This window comes from Nanorana parkeri, unplaced genomic scaffold (assembly GCF_000935625.1).
Source record: "Nanorana parkeri isolate BGI_ZX_2015 unplaced genomic scaffold, ASM93562v1 scaffold185, whole genome shotgun sequence".
In the NCBI taxonomy this organism is placed as follows: domain Eukaryota; kingdom Metazoa; phylum Chordata; class Amphibia; order Anura; family Dicroglossidae; genus Nanorana; species Nanorana parkeri.
In genome coordinates this window covers 371,187-388,649 of record NW_017306453.1, presented here as the reverse complement: position 1 = coordinate 388,649, position 17,463 = coordinate 371,187, and the positions used below count along the sequence as shown (strand labels likewise).

General features: G+C 40.3%; 1 protein-coding gene across 2 annotated transcripts in view; it reads left to right on the top strand.

The window, feature by feature from the left end:
* The window catches only part of GALNTL6 (polypeptide N-acetylgalactosaminyltransferase-like 6), a 996,922-nt gene extending 979,465 nt beyond the window's left edge, over nt 1–17,457 (top strand). For both annotated transcript variants that reach the window (XM_018555137.1, XM_018555136.1), the window contains 2 exons: nt 1,591–1,740; nt 16,952–17,457. In XM_018555137.1, coding sequence (XP_018410639.1) covers nt 1,591–1,740; nt 16,952–17,119 — 318 coding nt within the window. In that variant the 3' untranslated portion in view covers nt 17,120–17,457. The remainder of the gene's footprint in view (nt 1–1,590; nt 1,741–16,951) is intronic.
* Nucleotides 17,458–17,463: the final 6 nt, after the last annotated feature.

Sequence of the window (17,463 nt, the reverse complement as noted above, 5' to 3'; positions counted from 1 at the left end):
CTTCACACGGGTTAGCCACAAAGTTTTCATAGTGGGGAATTGAGCAACATTTACAAAACTGTTCATGAACCAAACCCAGACAGATTTGCTTATCCCTAATATTGACATGTAAACACATCACCTAATAAAAGCCGATTCAACAGTAATCTGGTACATAGAACTATAGTAAAAAAAAGTCCTCCCCTTTCTATACAAGAACGGGACTTTTAGCTCCTTTGGCCTAAATTCACAACTAAAACAAGCTTATGGGGTACAGTTACAGTATATACAGTACAATGTATGTTTCTACCACTATATCAGTACACCACCTATCGACTCCTTTATAAAGGAAACTAAGCATTAAGTGTCTAAAAAGCACTACCACTGGACATCACACACTGCACTATGCTGTGCATGTTTATAAAGGTAGCGCCATATATTCAGGCACAGCATGGGAGATATAGTGCAATGGTATTTGAAAGGCTGATGATGCAGTGCTTTACAAATGGACTTCATGGTCCACAGTTAGACAAAGCACATTGAGATATATGACTTAAGTATCTAGTCTTGCCAAATCCTGTGCCAACCAAATATCATCTTAATAGCAAAAAAAGAAAAAAAATGAAGGGAAAATTATTGTTGTTCAGCTAACGTTTTATAAATCAACCTGACTAAGACATATTTGACAGTTCATGTCTGAAATATGAAGGAATGCCTTTAACAAAATAAAGCAATATTCTATTTTAGTTAGAACAGAAAAATATATATAAAAAAGAAAAAAATGTTTCCTCTACTTCTTAAGCTGAAAGCTTGGGGATCTGTAAAAATAAACTGCACCATTATTGCCCAGCGTACATGGGATGCATAACATTATTTTATAAATATTAAAAATGCATTCAAGTGCCTTAACTATTAACAAAAATGTATCTTATTTGTGTATCACTCAGCTGTAGATCCTCAAATCATCTCTGAATTTGTCCTTCCTTCTGGAGGGTGGCTACTTTTGTTCTCTATGGTCCCTGTGTGTGTTGTAAAGTAGCCACTACTCCAAGCTCACTCACGTGATGGACTACAATCTCAATACAAATCAGTAAACTAAACGTGAGATTGTAGTCCATCCCCTGTTGAGTCAGACCAATAGCACTACATTCAGTGAAGCTCTTCCTCCCTGCGCGATTAGAGAGCTTTAGGTCTGACTGAGTGGTTTGGCCTCTGCAGAGAAACCACTGCTTCCACACAGAAAGAAAGTTTAATTTTCTGCAGCGTGCTGGCTATGGACAGGCTTTGCTACTCAGGCTGTGGATGCTTGCTAAAGAAAACAAACTTTTTTTGTTTTGAAGCACCTGGAATGTATTTAGCTAAATTAAACTAAAAGTTCAGTTAGGCTTTAACAAATGTACTGTTGTTATTAAAGCTGATGTAATATAGACACTGCATCTTGTAAAAGCAGCATTGGGAAATTAGGTCTCCAACAGAAGCAGTCTACAGAAATCTATTAATACATATTGTGAAGTATAGGCTTTCAGTTTTGGAAAGTGCTATCCAGATAGCAGCTAAAGTGCCTCCGTAATTGTTGTCATTGTAGTAACGATATATAATGTTGTTCTACAGCTCTTCACCTTTGGATGGAGAGAGGACATCCGTCCCGGGGAACCGCTTCACACAAGAAAATTCTGCTTCGATGCTATTTCTCGTAATAGTCCTGTCACCCTTTATGACTGTCATGGAATGAAGGGCAATCAGCACTGGAGCTATAGAAAGGTAAAGTTAATTAAATGTATTATTAAAAAAACCTTTCTCTCTTAAGAGGTAACACAAAGGAGATAATCATTTTTTTCATATACTGTAGTTATATACCACGGACACATTACATAGTGCTTTAACCCCTTTCACTAAAAATCACACCAGCATGCAGCTCTGCATGCTATACTGTATATAATCGCCCAGGGATCCCAACCTGAAAAAAGTAATTTCAGGGAGGTGCCCTTCTCATTTCAGGGATGTGCCCTCTGTCCCCCCGTTGAAGAGCACCCCCCTGAAATGATGACAGATAGCAAAGTAGCTATTGCTTCCCGTGCTATCTGCAGTTTTTTGTTGTTTTTTTAAGTATTCTGACAGCTGCTGCCATCAGAATAAAAATAAAAAACAGCATAGGAATATAGGAATGAATAGCTATATTGCTATTGACTATTTCAATTTGCAAAAGCAAGCTGTCTTTTGCACCTGGCCTCTGCTGCTGTCAATTAGTGATGGGCTTGGGCGTGTTCGCAGCTCCACGTGCCGAGCCCGCCAGGAAGCGGACATCGCCACAGCGCCAATCACAGGCACTGAGACATATCCCGATCTTTGCAGCTGCGGACCGGGATGATGTCTCAGTACCTGTGATTGGCGCTGCGGCGCTGTCAGCTTCCTGGCGGGCTCGGCATGTGGAGCTGCGAACACGCCTGAGCCCATCACTACTGTCAATCAGCAGGAGGAGGACCTGATGGAGAACTTCAGGTCCACCTCTGCTGATTGACAGGAGCAGTGGCTGGGTGCAATAGCTAGTCTGCTATTGCAAATTGAAATAGTCAATAGCAATCAAGCTATTCATTTCTATGCTGTTTTTTTTTTTGCTTTTTTTTTTACTCTGACTGCGGTCGTTGGCTCTAATATCAGAATAATGAAAAAATTAAAAAAAAAACAGACAGCAGGGAAAGGTTTGCTCTGCTAGATCAAGCAGAGTAAACCTTTCCAGGAGAAAATATTTATCTCTCCCTGGGCGGCCGAGAGCCGCTATCTAATAACAGGAGACTCCCGGAACGTCCGGGAGCGTTGGGATGTCTGATCAGCTTACATTCATTAGTTAAATAAACATATTTTGCTTTTACTTACAATGACTATTTTTCAACTTCCTCTTTGAGTGAGGCACTGGTGATGTAATCCTGAGAAGATGAATCCTGGGAAGGCTACACCACCAGTGCCTTCCTTGGAAATCTCACCTGTAAACTAAAAAATCTTGTGAGATCTCGGGAGGAAAAGTCATTTTTCCTCCCCTGAGATGATGCGCATGGTCAGAGTTCCAGGAAGTAAGGGGAGATGAATTATTCTGCCCTTAGCGAAAATGTGTCATATGTATCAGTGAGTATGCACATTGATAGTAGATGGTATGGTCGCCTAATTATTCTTGTTTGGTGAAATCTTAAAGAAGAACTCCGGACATTTGAAAAATGAACCTTTGCAGTTGGGCTACCCCTGCACTGCAAAGGTTATGGGCTCTTTTTGATCTAGAAGCCAGAATAAAAAAAGATACACTCACCCGATCCTCGGTCCCGCAGTGGACTTGAATGAAATGTGATGAAGTCGGCAGTACTTAGACTGCCACAGCCCAGGGGAGAAAAGGCCTAGCAGACAGGCATGACTGAGGATCAGGTGAGTATATCTTTTTCAATGTAGCCCAGAGACCAAAATGAGCACTTAACCCTTGCCAGTGCGGGGTAGTCTCGCTGCAAGGGTTAATTTTTAAAATGGCCAGAGTTCTTCTTTAAGGGAACCCTCCGCTAAGATAAACATGTTGGCTTGTTGGGTGCTATTGCAGACCTCTGTGAAAAGTACCAAACACAGTCGATGAGCAGTTACAATGAATGTAAACTGGACAGATCGGTTGCCTAGCACTCAAAGCTTACTCTTTATACTACATGTGCACACTGGCATGTATTTTAGCTGTAGGGTTTTGTGTTCACAGCGGTAACTAAGCTTTTAACTTCACATAACTCTTGAAGACAATAGAAGAGATGTCTGCACGTAGGTTCCTAACTTCACCTATCTGCAATGGCCATCATAAGTCTTGCCCCTAATTCATATTGTGGAATAAGACTACCTTCCCTGGGTATTAGAAGCTTTCGGTTAGTGACACATCTACCATAAGTAACATTATTTTAATTTTATCTTGCACTGCTTTTTTTTGTTAAACATGTTACAAAAGATGTTCTGCTATTATGTACCCTTCACATGAAATCAACTTTCTGAATTCATCATTTCTCTGCATGACAAAATAATAAAATAAAAGCATAAAAAAGTAAATTGCAATTGCTCTCACGGATACTGTAAAACTTGTGTCAGAGAATTGATTAGTGCTCAAAATAATATGCTGATGTGCTTTAAAAATGTAATTAGTGAAGTCATTCAGTTCTCAGGGTTGCTTGCCACACATAAATAGGCTCCTTAAATATTTATTAACACAGCCAGTCTGACAGATGCTTGTCTTTCAACGCTTTACTAAAATTTTCTAATTTATAAGCCTTTATATTTAAGGAAATGGACATATAAATAAATCTTTATACACTTCTTGGCAGCATGAAAATCAAACCAAGGTTATTGTTGGGGCAATTTGTATCAGCATAACCAGTGAGAACACATTCATTTTTATCAAAGAACTATCAAATTCACAGTTTATCGACTTCAAAGAATAACTTTACTTTCAAAACGTATTTTGCCAAACATGTCCCTTGGCCTCCCAATTCCTCCTATACCACCTACTTCAGATCTCAGAGCAGTCAGCCATCTCCTTTACTTGCCCTGGCCTAAAGTGGCTCTAGCAGTTCTGTAGTCATCATCTTGAGTTGGCAGACCATGACAACCCACGCTACAAGCTACAACATTATTAGGTTTATAAAACATACTTAAAGCTGAACTTAAGGCAAACAGATGAATGTGCAGACAAAACAAAGCATATAAAAGAGCTTTTTTACCTGCCAAAAGGAATTGTATTTGTCAATCAACACCTGAGGTTTGCCACACAGTACAGTCTTGAGTGGCAAGGAAGGTGACCTAAACTTTTTCTGCTGCAGTTTTATTTCCACCTAGAGGTCCCCTCTTTGCCCTCACTGTCATTGGGCAGGAAAACAAGAATCAGTACCCTGATGAGCTCTTGTATAAATCTGGCGCTTTTCATCCTATTGGCATGCTCCTTGAACTGCAATACACCTGCTTTGGTTCCTTGCACGGTTTCTCCCTCCCCTCTCTGAGCTCTGCTGTACAGTGACGGCAAGGGGCTGATACCAAGTCAAATGAATTCCATTTGCATAAAAAATAAATACATTTTAAGTATTTGTAAGTATTAAGTAGTGTTAAGTACAGAGATACATGAATTAATATATATCCCTGGACCTTAGCTTTCAATATTCAATAACCAAAAAAGGCACATTAAATCATACCTTAATTTGACCCCAGAAACGAATTGTTCAGTAGAAATATCGATACTGAGCAGGCTCAGCATCAACTATCTGCAAGGAGTTAGCATTTTCTCTTTGTGCTTGCGTGGGTTTCCTCCCACACTCCAAAGACATGCTGGAAGGTTAATTGGCTCTGGTCTAAATTGGCCCTGTATGTATGCATGTGAGATAGGGACCTTAGATTGTAAGATCCTCAAGGGCAGGGACTGATGTGAATGTGCAACTATGTAAAGCAATGTATAAATTGTCAGCGCTATATAAATACTTGTAATAAATGAATAAATAGCTGAATTGTGTACAAATAAAATAGGATCCTTTCAAGTTTGAACTGGATTTTGAAGGAGCCTGTCTCTGGCTTGTTACATTTCAGATCAGTGAGGTTATGCACTTGTGAGCTACATTTAAAAAGAGGTACCATTGTCACTAACTACTTACACAGGGTAAAAAGGTGCAGGAAACTAGAACAGGTTTGTGTGTTTAACCTGCTTGTGTTCATCGTCATGCAAACTCGCAAATTTATATCAGTGTTTAATTGTGCCAACAACAGGTCATATTTTTAGGATTTTGTTTAATCTTGCAGAAGTGTTAGTAAATCATTTGTGAACTTCAGTTCCTCCCAGTGAGGAACGTTTTCAAAGTTCTTGATGTTATGTGAGTTAAGACACACGTATCTATGCTGTGGTATACGGATCAATCATTTTAAACTACGTTCCTGTGAGTCCTTGTGTTGTTAAAGAGAACTACAGGTCCCTTTTTATTTACCCTTTCAGGGGGGCTACCCACACGCACTGCAAGGGTTAACTGATCATTTTAGTCGAGGGAGGAAAATAACAAAGTTATCCTCTGAGCCGGCCAGCTGTGACAGCAGTCCCTGTAGCCTGTCTCCACTCCTGCACCTGCAATAGAATGTCCATCGGTGTCCTTACAGTATGTCCAATACACTGTGTATAGAAAGTGATGGCTCGAGGATCCTTAGACCGCTGCAGCAGAGGGGGAGAGACGCTCCAGGGTCCGGTCTAAGGGCAAGCTGGCTCGGAGGATCGGGTGAGTATAACTTTTTTATTTTCACTCCTAGACCAAAACAAGCACGTAACCCTTGCAGTGCCAGGTAGCCCTACAGCAACGGTTAATAGAAAATTTACCCATTTTTCACTGACATGTTCATGTATTCAGACATCTCAACTCTCCTGAATAGAAACATTTTATCCCAGAAAGGTTTGATCTGTTCTATGTAGCAGAGTAACCCTTTCCCTGCTGTCTGTTTTTTTTTTTTTTATCCTGACATCAGAGCCGCCGGCCGCCATCAAAGAAAAAAAAAGACAGCATGAAAATGAATAGCTAGGTTGCTATTGGCTATTTCAATTTGCAATAGCGAATAGCAGGCTGGCTATTGCACCCGCCCTCTGCTGTTGTCAATCAGCAGAGGTGGTCTTAAGGTTCTCCATCAGCTCCTGATTGAGAGCAGCAGTGGGCAGTAGCAATAACGAGCCTGCTATTGGCTATTGCACATTGAAACAGCCAATAGCAATCTAGCTATTCATGCCTATATTGTCTGTTGTTTTGTTTTTTGTTTTTACTCTGACAGTCGAAGCTGTCAGAATACAAAAAAACAAACACAAAACACAGCAGATAGCAAGGGAAGCATTAGCATCTCTGCTATCTGCCATAATTTCTGGAAGATGCCCTCTCCCCAATTGGATGGGGTGGAGGGGGGGAGGGCACCTCCCTGAAATGAGTTATTTCAGGTTGGCATGCCTGATGTATTGGAGTGCATAATGTGTGTGCATTTATGTATTGATAGAAAAACCATGAGGCACCCTTTTTATATGTTGATTTACATGTTTGAAACACATACAGAGAGTCAGGGATGCAGCTCACACAAAAAACACACGCTACAAAGTTTTCTTTATTCCCAATTTCATGAATGAGTACAGAGCATATGGTCCCCATTGAAAACCAATTAGGTAGAGTTTAGATATTAAATAGATGTGGTTACGCTTTAATATATTTGCCACTTATGTGCGTATATATTTTAAGTGGAACAATTACCAATTAACAGCATTATTAGTGTTCATAAACCCAACACAGTCATTAAGAAAATAAATACTTAAAAAGTATTGCAAATTTGCAACATTAAATTAATTTAATTAGATTAAACTTTTATTGGGCATGGGCATGGAAGTACTAACGTCTACATGAACATAAATGACATTGAGTGAACCCCTGTCTCTGAGGTCAACCTTCTTCATAAACAAGCAAGACAGAATGTGCAAAAAGCTACTTGATTGTATCCTTCCATTAGTGTTGATAGAACTGCATTGTATGCCATAGCACATTTATGTCTACACCCAACTGAAGGAAGAGTGCTAAAACTCAGATCCCTGGCAACCTCTGGGACTGAATCAGAGACTAGAGGCCCTGGTCAGTTGCCCTGTTTGCCTTTCCCCTACCCTCATACCAGCTGTTACAAAGATAAAGGTCCCTTACTTAAAAGGAATAAAATACTTTATGGAAATTCTTAAAATAATTCCTTTATCAATGTCATGGCTCTTTTTTTGAATAAGTCTAATATTCAATAACCAATCATTCTACAATTGAATCACAGTCTCCACCATGATAAAATATAGGGAGTATGTTGATTTCATATAGATTTCCAGTATACATTAGTACTTACTACACCACCGGATTTGTTGAGGAGTACGCTGATATCAATAAAAATGTGTAGTGCTACTTGAATGTGGTTTTTCATGGAAAGCTTTGAATACCATGACATGATAGTTAGAGTATGGTCTGTGATATGCGTAGAACATGCTATTCCGCTCCCAGGGCCCACCTGTCGGGCCTCTTTCTTTGACTTGGTGAGATCATATTTTTCCACTTGGTTTATTCAGTTTGGTTCACTTCTATGTTTTTGTCACGCAAATCATGTTTGATGACATATGCCTAACAGATCTAGTGGAATTGTTTATGTAGGACATTTAATTTAGCTATTTTGGTTTTTCTAATATAAAGTAATGCATTTAGGGTTAACACTATATTCAGTCTTTAAGAGGTAACCTATGACATGGCTCTATATGTTTGATTTAGAGGGTGATATACTCTATATTACCAAAAGTATTGGGACACCTGCCTTTACACGCACGTGAACTTTAATGGCATGCCAGTCTTAGTCCGTAGGGTTCAATATTTAGTTGGCCCACTCTCTGCAGCTATAACAGCTTCAACTCTTCTGGGAAGGCTGCCCACAAGGTTTAGGAGTGTGTCCATGTGAACGTTTGACCATTCTGCTTCCCAGTTGCTTCCACTTTGTTATTATACCACTAACAGTTGACCGTGGAATATTTAGCAGCAAGTAATTTCACAGAACACCTGAATACAATGATTTGGAAGGGTGTCCCAATACTTTTGGTAATATAGTATATTTCTTGTATTGATACTGCAACTATGCATTACATTTACCTAAAGAATATTATCAAATCAAGATGTCTGGTTTACCTGCTTTAATTAATTGTAGAATGTTTTGTGCATATGTATTTAATCCGATGTGGGAATTTATTTAATCTGATGACTTTAAGAGCTGAATGGGGAAACATTTTTGTCATGATAATGTTATCATCATAGAAAGTATTTGTGGTTTAATTAAGTAAGGTTAATTATGACTTACTTTAAAGAAACACTTCATGAGAGTAATATGAGGACTACCATTGCTGACTTCCTTTTTAAACTGCGTGTTGCCTGGCAGTTATGCTGACCTTCTGAAAATTCTAGTTACCTAATGTTAAAGTTCCTGAGTCACTGATCTGGAGCAGTTTTTGCAGATCAAGAAAGTAGGACAGACTTCTTTATGTGCATAGTTTTGGATCAGTGACCAGTTAGAGCAGGGGGGCCCGCACTTTTTTGGGTTACAATCCACTTTTCAAATGACCAGCTCAATGAGATCTACCAACTTATTGAGCTGATCATTTGAAAAGTCTACTCTGGTGTGGCAGCGGTAGAGTTTCAGGAGGGGGTGGAGATATAACAGGTCATATTCCCACTTGCTCACTGATTGGCAGTGGTATCTGCTCACTGATTGGCATAGGAAATCTTTAATATCCCCATCGGATTTTGGCAGTACACTTTTTGAGTGCCAGTGTTGTGCCAGCCCTGTGTGCACAGCAATCTACCAGCATTGCTTTTGTGAACTGATTGGGCACCCCTGAGTTAGAGGGTCTATATACAAGCTGTATCAAAAGGAGAGCTCAACTTAGCTAGTCTCTATGTTTTTTTAAAGTTTTAAATACAAATTGTGTGATTTTAAAGTATATCTGACTAATTACATGAGGGGCTGTGATACTTCATCCTCCTGTATTGAAGGTTAACTGTTGCACATCATTGTTGCTGTAATCATATATTGTAAATATCATTTTACCACCCTTTTGTTACATACAGAGAAAATGTCAGAGGATGTTTTCCCAGTAGGGGATAATTCACCAACGATGACTGTAAGAGTTTTACTGTGATGCTGTGATACCTTAGAAGAATAACAGACCCAGATCTGTTAGAATTATAATGAACAGATTTTAATGACAACATCATTTTGTTAGTAAAGACCTCTTGTGCTTATACAACAATGACAGTCAGATGCCCCCTGTGCTGCTTTTTGAAACATTCCTGCCTCCAGTCCTTTTAGAGCTTACTCTAATTTTTAGATAGATGGGCTTTACTAGCTCATAGCAGAATGACAGATTATGTAGTAGATTTTAACCTCAGAAATCAGTACCGTAGTGGGTTACTTTAGTTGGATTGCTTATCTGTCTCATCCTTAATCATTATATGAAAATTGAATAGGAATAAACCTCACATTCCTTGTAGTGTTGGAGTAAAGATTAAAAGCGGGTGAAAGCCAACACATTACATGCTCATTAAGTTGCTGATAATAGTAAGTGGCATATACTAACTGTATCATGCTATATAACCCATTTGTAGCTTTATGTAACAATGACACATTACATAAAGCAATCATCATTAAATCCACTCTATAGAATAGTAATTGTATTCTGTGGGAGGATGCTAAATGACAAGATTTATTCTCTTTTATGTGTACATTATGTGCAGGGATCAGGTCAGGTCCTTTCTCCAGGAATATTATAATGAACACAATAAATTGTACAAAGAACAAAACTGATTGGAAGGCCAGCTGAATAGAATCACACAGTATTTGATAGTTTCAAGGTTGCAATTTGCACATAGATAGGTTCATTTTGAAGATTAGGACAAATGAATCCAGAGGTGTGCTCATATCGTCCAATTAGATGTCAGCCCTATCTGATCTACATATGAGAAATTTGGAAACAGCTAGAATTATTCATGGGCAACATACTTTTTCTATGAAATAGGCAATGCCTTCAGTTTTTAAAACATTGCAATGCAGAACATTTATGAATTTAATACATGAGGCCTATGATTATAGCAGCATGCAAACTGAAACATTAATGAAAGTGAAATAAAGTTAAACGTTTTTTAAGCTATTTCAAGAGCCGATTCAATTACTTACACTGCATGCTGGCTCCAGCTCTCTCAGCTCGGCTGCCCTGAGCTTCCTGTCCAGTACAAGGGAAAGCACAGTCTCAAACAGCCATCCATCTAGAAATCTGGATAAGGGCGGAGGGAGGAAGGAGGAGCGGGGAGTGGCTTGCCTTGTTTTGCTTGTATGTTTGTGGAGACACACACAGCTTACTAGTAAACACAAGGGTGGCCCCAGCCACCCTAAAACAGGATATCAAGGCCAGAGCTCAGGGGACTTTTAAATATCAAGAAGCAGCATCCATTGTAAGTGATTTCATCAGCATTTGAAATAGCTTAAAAACATTTTGACTTTAATATCACTTTAAGTGTTATTGTGGAGCAGTGGAAGAAGGTCTGAGCTTCTATGGAGCAAGGGCTGGGTCACAGCAATAAGCACCACTGTTCATAGTCATAAGAGTAAGTTCAGTCATATATGTTGTCACATATCATCGAGATCCTGAGATTTCGCCCTTACTTCTGCTTTAATAAACTTGTTCTCAATCAAAAACCACAATCCTTCTACTTTCTGTATTATAGGCACCTCCATTGCCTTAACGCACTGGTAGCATGATGCCTGCTGCAAAGATCCTTACTCTTACTGCACTTTAGCACTGTTAAAGCACCCTACAGCATGCATGAAGATCTCTTTAACGGACATCAAAGAAGCTTGAACCTATTAAACCATAGCACAATGTGTTGTTGCTCTCTAAACTGCAACAGTGATGCTCATATCTGCTACCTCATTAATTGAATTGGCCTGGTAAATCACTGTAAATATCCTGTAGCAACCAATTAAAGGAGAACTATGAGGTGAGTGTTTTTCACTCACCTCATAGTTCTAGCCTACCTGTGACAATGAGACTGTCACAGGTCGGCTCAGTAGATCGGGAGGTGAGCGAACATATACCGGCGTTCGCTCACCTCTCGATCCTGTCACGGCTCTCTGCCGTGACAGGGGAGGGGCTGGATTCCCCCCTCCCCGCTCCGATCCTCCAGCAGTGACTGGCGGAACGGATGGGGGAGGGGGCGGGTACAGCTGGCTATGCCTCTAGATAGGCAGAGCCAGCTGTCATTCACGCAGCTGGGCGGATCCCGGCACAATTGTCGGGATCCGCTTCAGCTGCGGCGTCTCAGTATACCGCGAGCTACAGCTCGCGGTATACTGAGCCTAGGGTGACGGGAGGACGCTAGTTTGTGTCCTCCCGTTACCCTTAGGAGAACTATGGGGAAAAGCCTTAACCCCATAGTTCTCCTTTAAGTTGTAAGAGTTGAGTTCTGATTGCTTGCTATGACTTTATACAGCCATATTATGTAGAATGTTTGCATATTTTTGTACACTGGTATCTACCTTAACATAACATTTTGGCTAATAAAATACCAAGTCAGAACATTCATGTTAACATAGTGACAAGCACATAAAATAAATGTCAGAAAACACATGAGAAATACAGTTACTTCAAAACTGCAATGATGACTGGAATCACAAATAAGCTATCTATCTTCAAATTACAAAAACAGAATGTTATGCATTTTAACTGCTGCATAATCATATCCAATTACTTGGGAAGTATTTACATCGTTATTACAAGGACACATTATTATAGCCAAGTTATATGGAACGCACATTAGCAGTCCACATTAAACTGTTTACGATCATTTCAAGTCTTCCAAGCGGCAATTCATGAGATGCGATGAGGTAGCATATTATAGGAACACAATCTGGAGTGACCTGTTGGCCAAATCACTAATCTGCATAGTAAAAGCACTGCAAAAAGAAATGTGTTATGGATTTGCATGTAAGGCTAATTCTAATAGAAAATCTTAGAGTAATGCCACTGTTTAAAACTGTAAGATTTATGTCTTTTAATTACTTTCTCCACTGATGAAAAAATACAGTTAACCTTTAGAAGTGTTTGTATTAGTGTACTGATCGTTCTCACAATGACTTGACTCTATGAGCACCTTAACTTCAAAGGGACATTTATTTAAAGTGACACTAAACTCAGGAGTTAAATCGTAAAAATGCATCAAAGTACCTTAACTATTAACTAGGGATGCACCAATACCAGTTTTTCGGTAACGAGTAGGAGTACCTATATATTTTTTTTGTGCTACTCGCCGACATTGAATACTGATACTGGAAGTCCCATTAAGGAAGCCGGGTGGACTGTAATGACTCGCCGCCCGGCTTCCTGATTGGCCAGGAAGCCATCTCCATGCTCCCTCATCATTAGGTGACGAAGATGCATGGAGCCAGCTTTCTGAACAATCAGGAAGCTGTGGGGCAGGTAATGAATCCCCGCCCTGCTTCATGTTTGGCCAGCTTCACGACCAATCAGGAAGCTGAGCTGTGAGTCTTTACACTTGTTGACGAGGGAGCATGGAGCCGGCTTCCCGGCCAATCAGGAAGCCGGGCGGCGTGTAATGTCTGGGCACCTGGCTTCCTGATACCAGAAGTTCCAGTATTGGGATAGGCATCAGGAGTATTTGGGCGAATACAAATACTCGCCCAAATACTCGCCCAAATACTCAGTGTTGGCACCGATACTGATACTAGCATGCATTTCTACTATTAACAAAAATGGACAGTATCTTATTTGTGTATCACTCGTCTGTAGATCCTCAAATCATCTCTGAATTGGTGCTGACACTGTCCTCCCTTCTGGAAGTTGGCCAATTTTGTTCCCCATGGTCCCTGTATGTGTTGTAATGTAGCCACCACTCCAAGATCACTCCCATGATGGACTACAATCTCATGTTCAGTTTACTAATATGTATTGAAATTATAGTCTATTATGTGAGTGATCTTGGAGTGGTGGTTACTTTACAACACACACGGGGACCATGGGGAACAAAAGTAGCCACCCTCCAGAAGGAAGGACAGTGTCAAGATTAATTCAGAGATTATTTAAAGATCTACAACTGAGTGATACACAGATAAGATACATTATTGTTAATAGTTAAAGGTACTTGAATGTATTTTTAAGATTTAACTCCTGAGTTTAGTGTCACTTTAAAATCTTGCAGGAAAGCAGCCAGCCAATAACAGAAGCAGGAAATGACATCTCATATACGGTGTAAAGTAGGTCTCTAGGTCTCTAGGTCTCTAGGCATTATGCCAGGAAGCAACATATGACTTTTTGACAGTTTTACAAAAATACCAGAACTCGGACACTCAAGTAGGAAATGGTGTGTGCAGCAATTATGCAAAGTCTATCTTAACTGGTGATGGGCCGAACAGGCCTGAGTTCGGTTTGAATTCGAACTTTAGAACATACAAAAAGTTTGAATTCGAACTTGAACTCAATGCAAGTCTATAGGGGTAGAACATTGAGAATCAAATGTCCCCTTTAGGAGGACTTATATGCAATTTATTGACCATAAAAGGTGTATGGCGATCCGGATACTGCCCTGGGGGACAGGATTCAATGAAAAAAAATACCTTTTAAAAATAAAATTTTTAAAGGAGCAGTGATTTTAACATCACTTAAAGGGTAACAATAAAAATTTAAAATTCCTTTAAATATCATGCCTGGGGGGACCCCTTAACCTGCCTGTAAAGTGTCGGATCTGTATGAGAACCTGCTGCAGCAAAACTGACATTCCTAAACTAAAGAAACATTTAGCACCCCCCCCCCCCATATGCCCTAAGCACTGGGTGGGTGCTTTTCCAGGGTGGCCCCTGGAAAAGCACCTTGTCCCCGTGCCGATAGGGACAATAGCCTCTTCCCCACAAGCCCTGGGACGTTAGTTGTGGGGGTGCAGGCAGGGGACTTATTCACATCAGGGTACCCCTTTAATAAAGGGGCACCCGGTTGCGCTCCCCCCTCGTGAATGAGGAAGGGTACTTGTACCCCTACCCATTCACTAAAGGGTTAAATAAAAGTTTCACAAAGGAGGCAACACTTTTGAAAAAATCCTTTATGTGAAAAAAAACAAGTCTTTTATTTAAAAAAAAAAAATGGATTTACTGACGTTATCCAGCGTCAATCACGACGTCCAGTGTTGTCCATGACGACTCGATCAAATAAAAAATAAAACAATAAAAAATAAATAGAAATCATCATTTTTTTAAAAACACGACGACCGCCTTCCTGTCCCCTGCGAGGAACACCCGCTGCAGAATGGCATTTTGACAGACGCCGGTAACATATAAACATTTGGGCGGAGCTAGCAGAGACAGCTAGCTTCGCCCAACTGTTTACAATTGTAACAGGTGAGCCATGACTGGGCAGAGTCATCATGACTTTGCCCAATCATGGCTCTCACAGTTCTCTGTGCCCTGATTGGGCAAAGTCTTTCACCTGACCTGTGGTCAGGTGCAAGGCTTTAGCCAATCAGGGCTCACAAGGCACAGTGTTCACCGAACACACGAACTGCCGATGTTCAAGTCGAACTCACGTTCGGCTCGAAAATCGAGCCCAACCCTAATCTTAACAAAAGTGGAGTTCTCTTTAAATTCCACAGTTGTGTGATGCCCAGATTATTAGATAAAGTTGAACGCCATTAAAACAGCTAAAGGCACAGAAGAAATACATATAGAGCTGTTTTACCAGCCAAAGGATTTATAGTCCTGCTTATCCAGTACTGAGGTTTTAAAAGGCTCTGCTGCAGGGCACAACCCAGTCTGGCAGGGAAGGATACGTGATGTTTCTCTGCTGCAGTTAAAAAAGCACTCCAATAAAAACTTCTCTCATCCCTTACAGTGGGGCTATCCTCGCACTGCAAGGGTTAAATGCTAATTTGGTCTAGGTGCTAAAAAAAAACTTATACTCACCCGATCCTAAAAGCCAGCTTGCTCTTAGACTGGTCCTGTGAGTCCTCACGTCCTATACATTGTGTATAGGACGTGAGGATGCCGAGGGACATATATTAAAGAAACAGCTTCGCGCTAACCACTCCACCACAGCTGCAAGCACTAAATCTGGATACCAGATGGAAGTACTATGTGCACAGAACTGTTCTAAGTAACTGATTTTCATCACATTAGTAAAAATCAAGAACAGCACCTAATGCTTTTTGTGGTTTGATTCAAACCTTTCCCCCAAATAAAAGCTATAAAATAGGAAAATCAAATTAAAAATGTAACATATTATTGTGATTACAGTACTTTAAACTCTACAGTTTTGTTTAAAATAACACTCAGTGATCCTGCCATGAGGGCCCTTGGAGCCATATACTATTATGAGGTTTCCTTTTCACACTAACCTGTGAACCAGCCACATAGGAAAGAATTGCATTTGTACTTGAAATGCATTTTTATGTTGCAAAATACATGATTTTTTCTGCATCAGGTACCCAGAAGGGTCTGTGTGAATAGGTTCTTAGGGGTAGATTGAGGCTGGATTCACGCTGAAATCTTCCCTTCTTCCTATCTTTCTGGTCATGTGATAGGTCACACGATTGAGGAGAAAGGGAGAATAGTAGTTTCACACACTTGGAGAGTGTGCTTTTTGACAGGGGGTCTGCATGAGGATGCATCTAGAGAGGCAATGATTTTCAATGCCACATTCCAACACAGGGCACCCACTGCCAATCTGCAGAGAGAGGACACTTAGTAGACCTGTGCTTGGCGGTGCACCCAGTGCCAATGGCACCCTGGGCCACAGCTTATATTGCCTAGTGGCAAATTTGGCCCTGGACAGTTTTGCTTCTTGGCTTCAGTGCAACACTGCTCAAGTGGCTTAGTGGTTAGCACTTCTGCCTTACAGCACTGGGGGTCAATCTGCAAGGGGTTTACATGTTCTCCCTGTGCTTGTGTGGGTTTCCACACTCCAAAGACATGCTGGAAGGTTAATTGGCTGCTGTCTTAAATTGGCCTTGTATGTATGCATGTCAGATAGAGACTGTAGATTGTAAGCTCCTTGAGGGCAGGGACTCATGTGAATGTGCGGTGTAAGTTGTCAGTGCTACATGAGGGTATTTTTGAGGATAACATGCTACATGAGGGTATTTGTAAGGATGATATGACCCATTTATTTCTTGCTTCTTTACATCTCCTAATGGCTCATAATTGACTATGCATAGTCAAGGAATATGGAAACTGGATCTGACACTTGTAACACGTTTTTGTTTTGTTTTATTTTGTAATAAACACAATGCAAACACCATGTATTCCTTGCCCTACTGTCCCATTAATAGTTCAAAGATAAAATTATCTTAACTACAGCATTTAATGTAAAATTCTGAACTAGATTTTTTTTCTCCCTCAGGACAAGACTTTGTTTCATCCTGTTAGCAACAGTTGTGTCGACTGCAACCCAGCTGAAAAAAAACTCTTCATGAACAGATGTGACCCGCTGTCTGAAACGCAGCAGTGGATTTTCGAACACATCAATATGACAATATTACAGAAATTTAACATCTACAATAACTCATAGAGATCACCAAAATCATCTCTCCAACAGCAGAGTATCAGCCAGCTGCGGGAGTCAGTGGTTTTTGATATCTAAGATCCCTCTTCCTCTTTGTGAGGATATTATCAAAATATGCCACACACAGGCTAGAGCTACGAGATGTCATGGTATCCAAAGACCTTGGATGGGAATGAGCGATGATGCCAATGTAGAGAACTTCAAAAGAATTTCCTTGCTGGTTCAAGGGCAGATAACCTTTGGAATAATATTCTATGCCACCACGGTGAAATGCATTTTTAATCTTACTCAGGACACTTCCTGCTGTAGTGTGTAGCTGTGAATGGCAAGTAGTGGAAATGTTCTTCCTT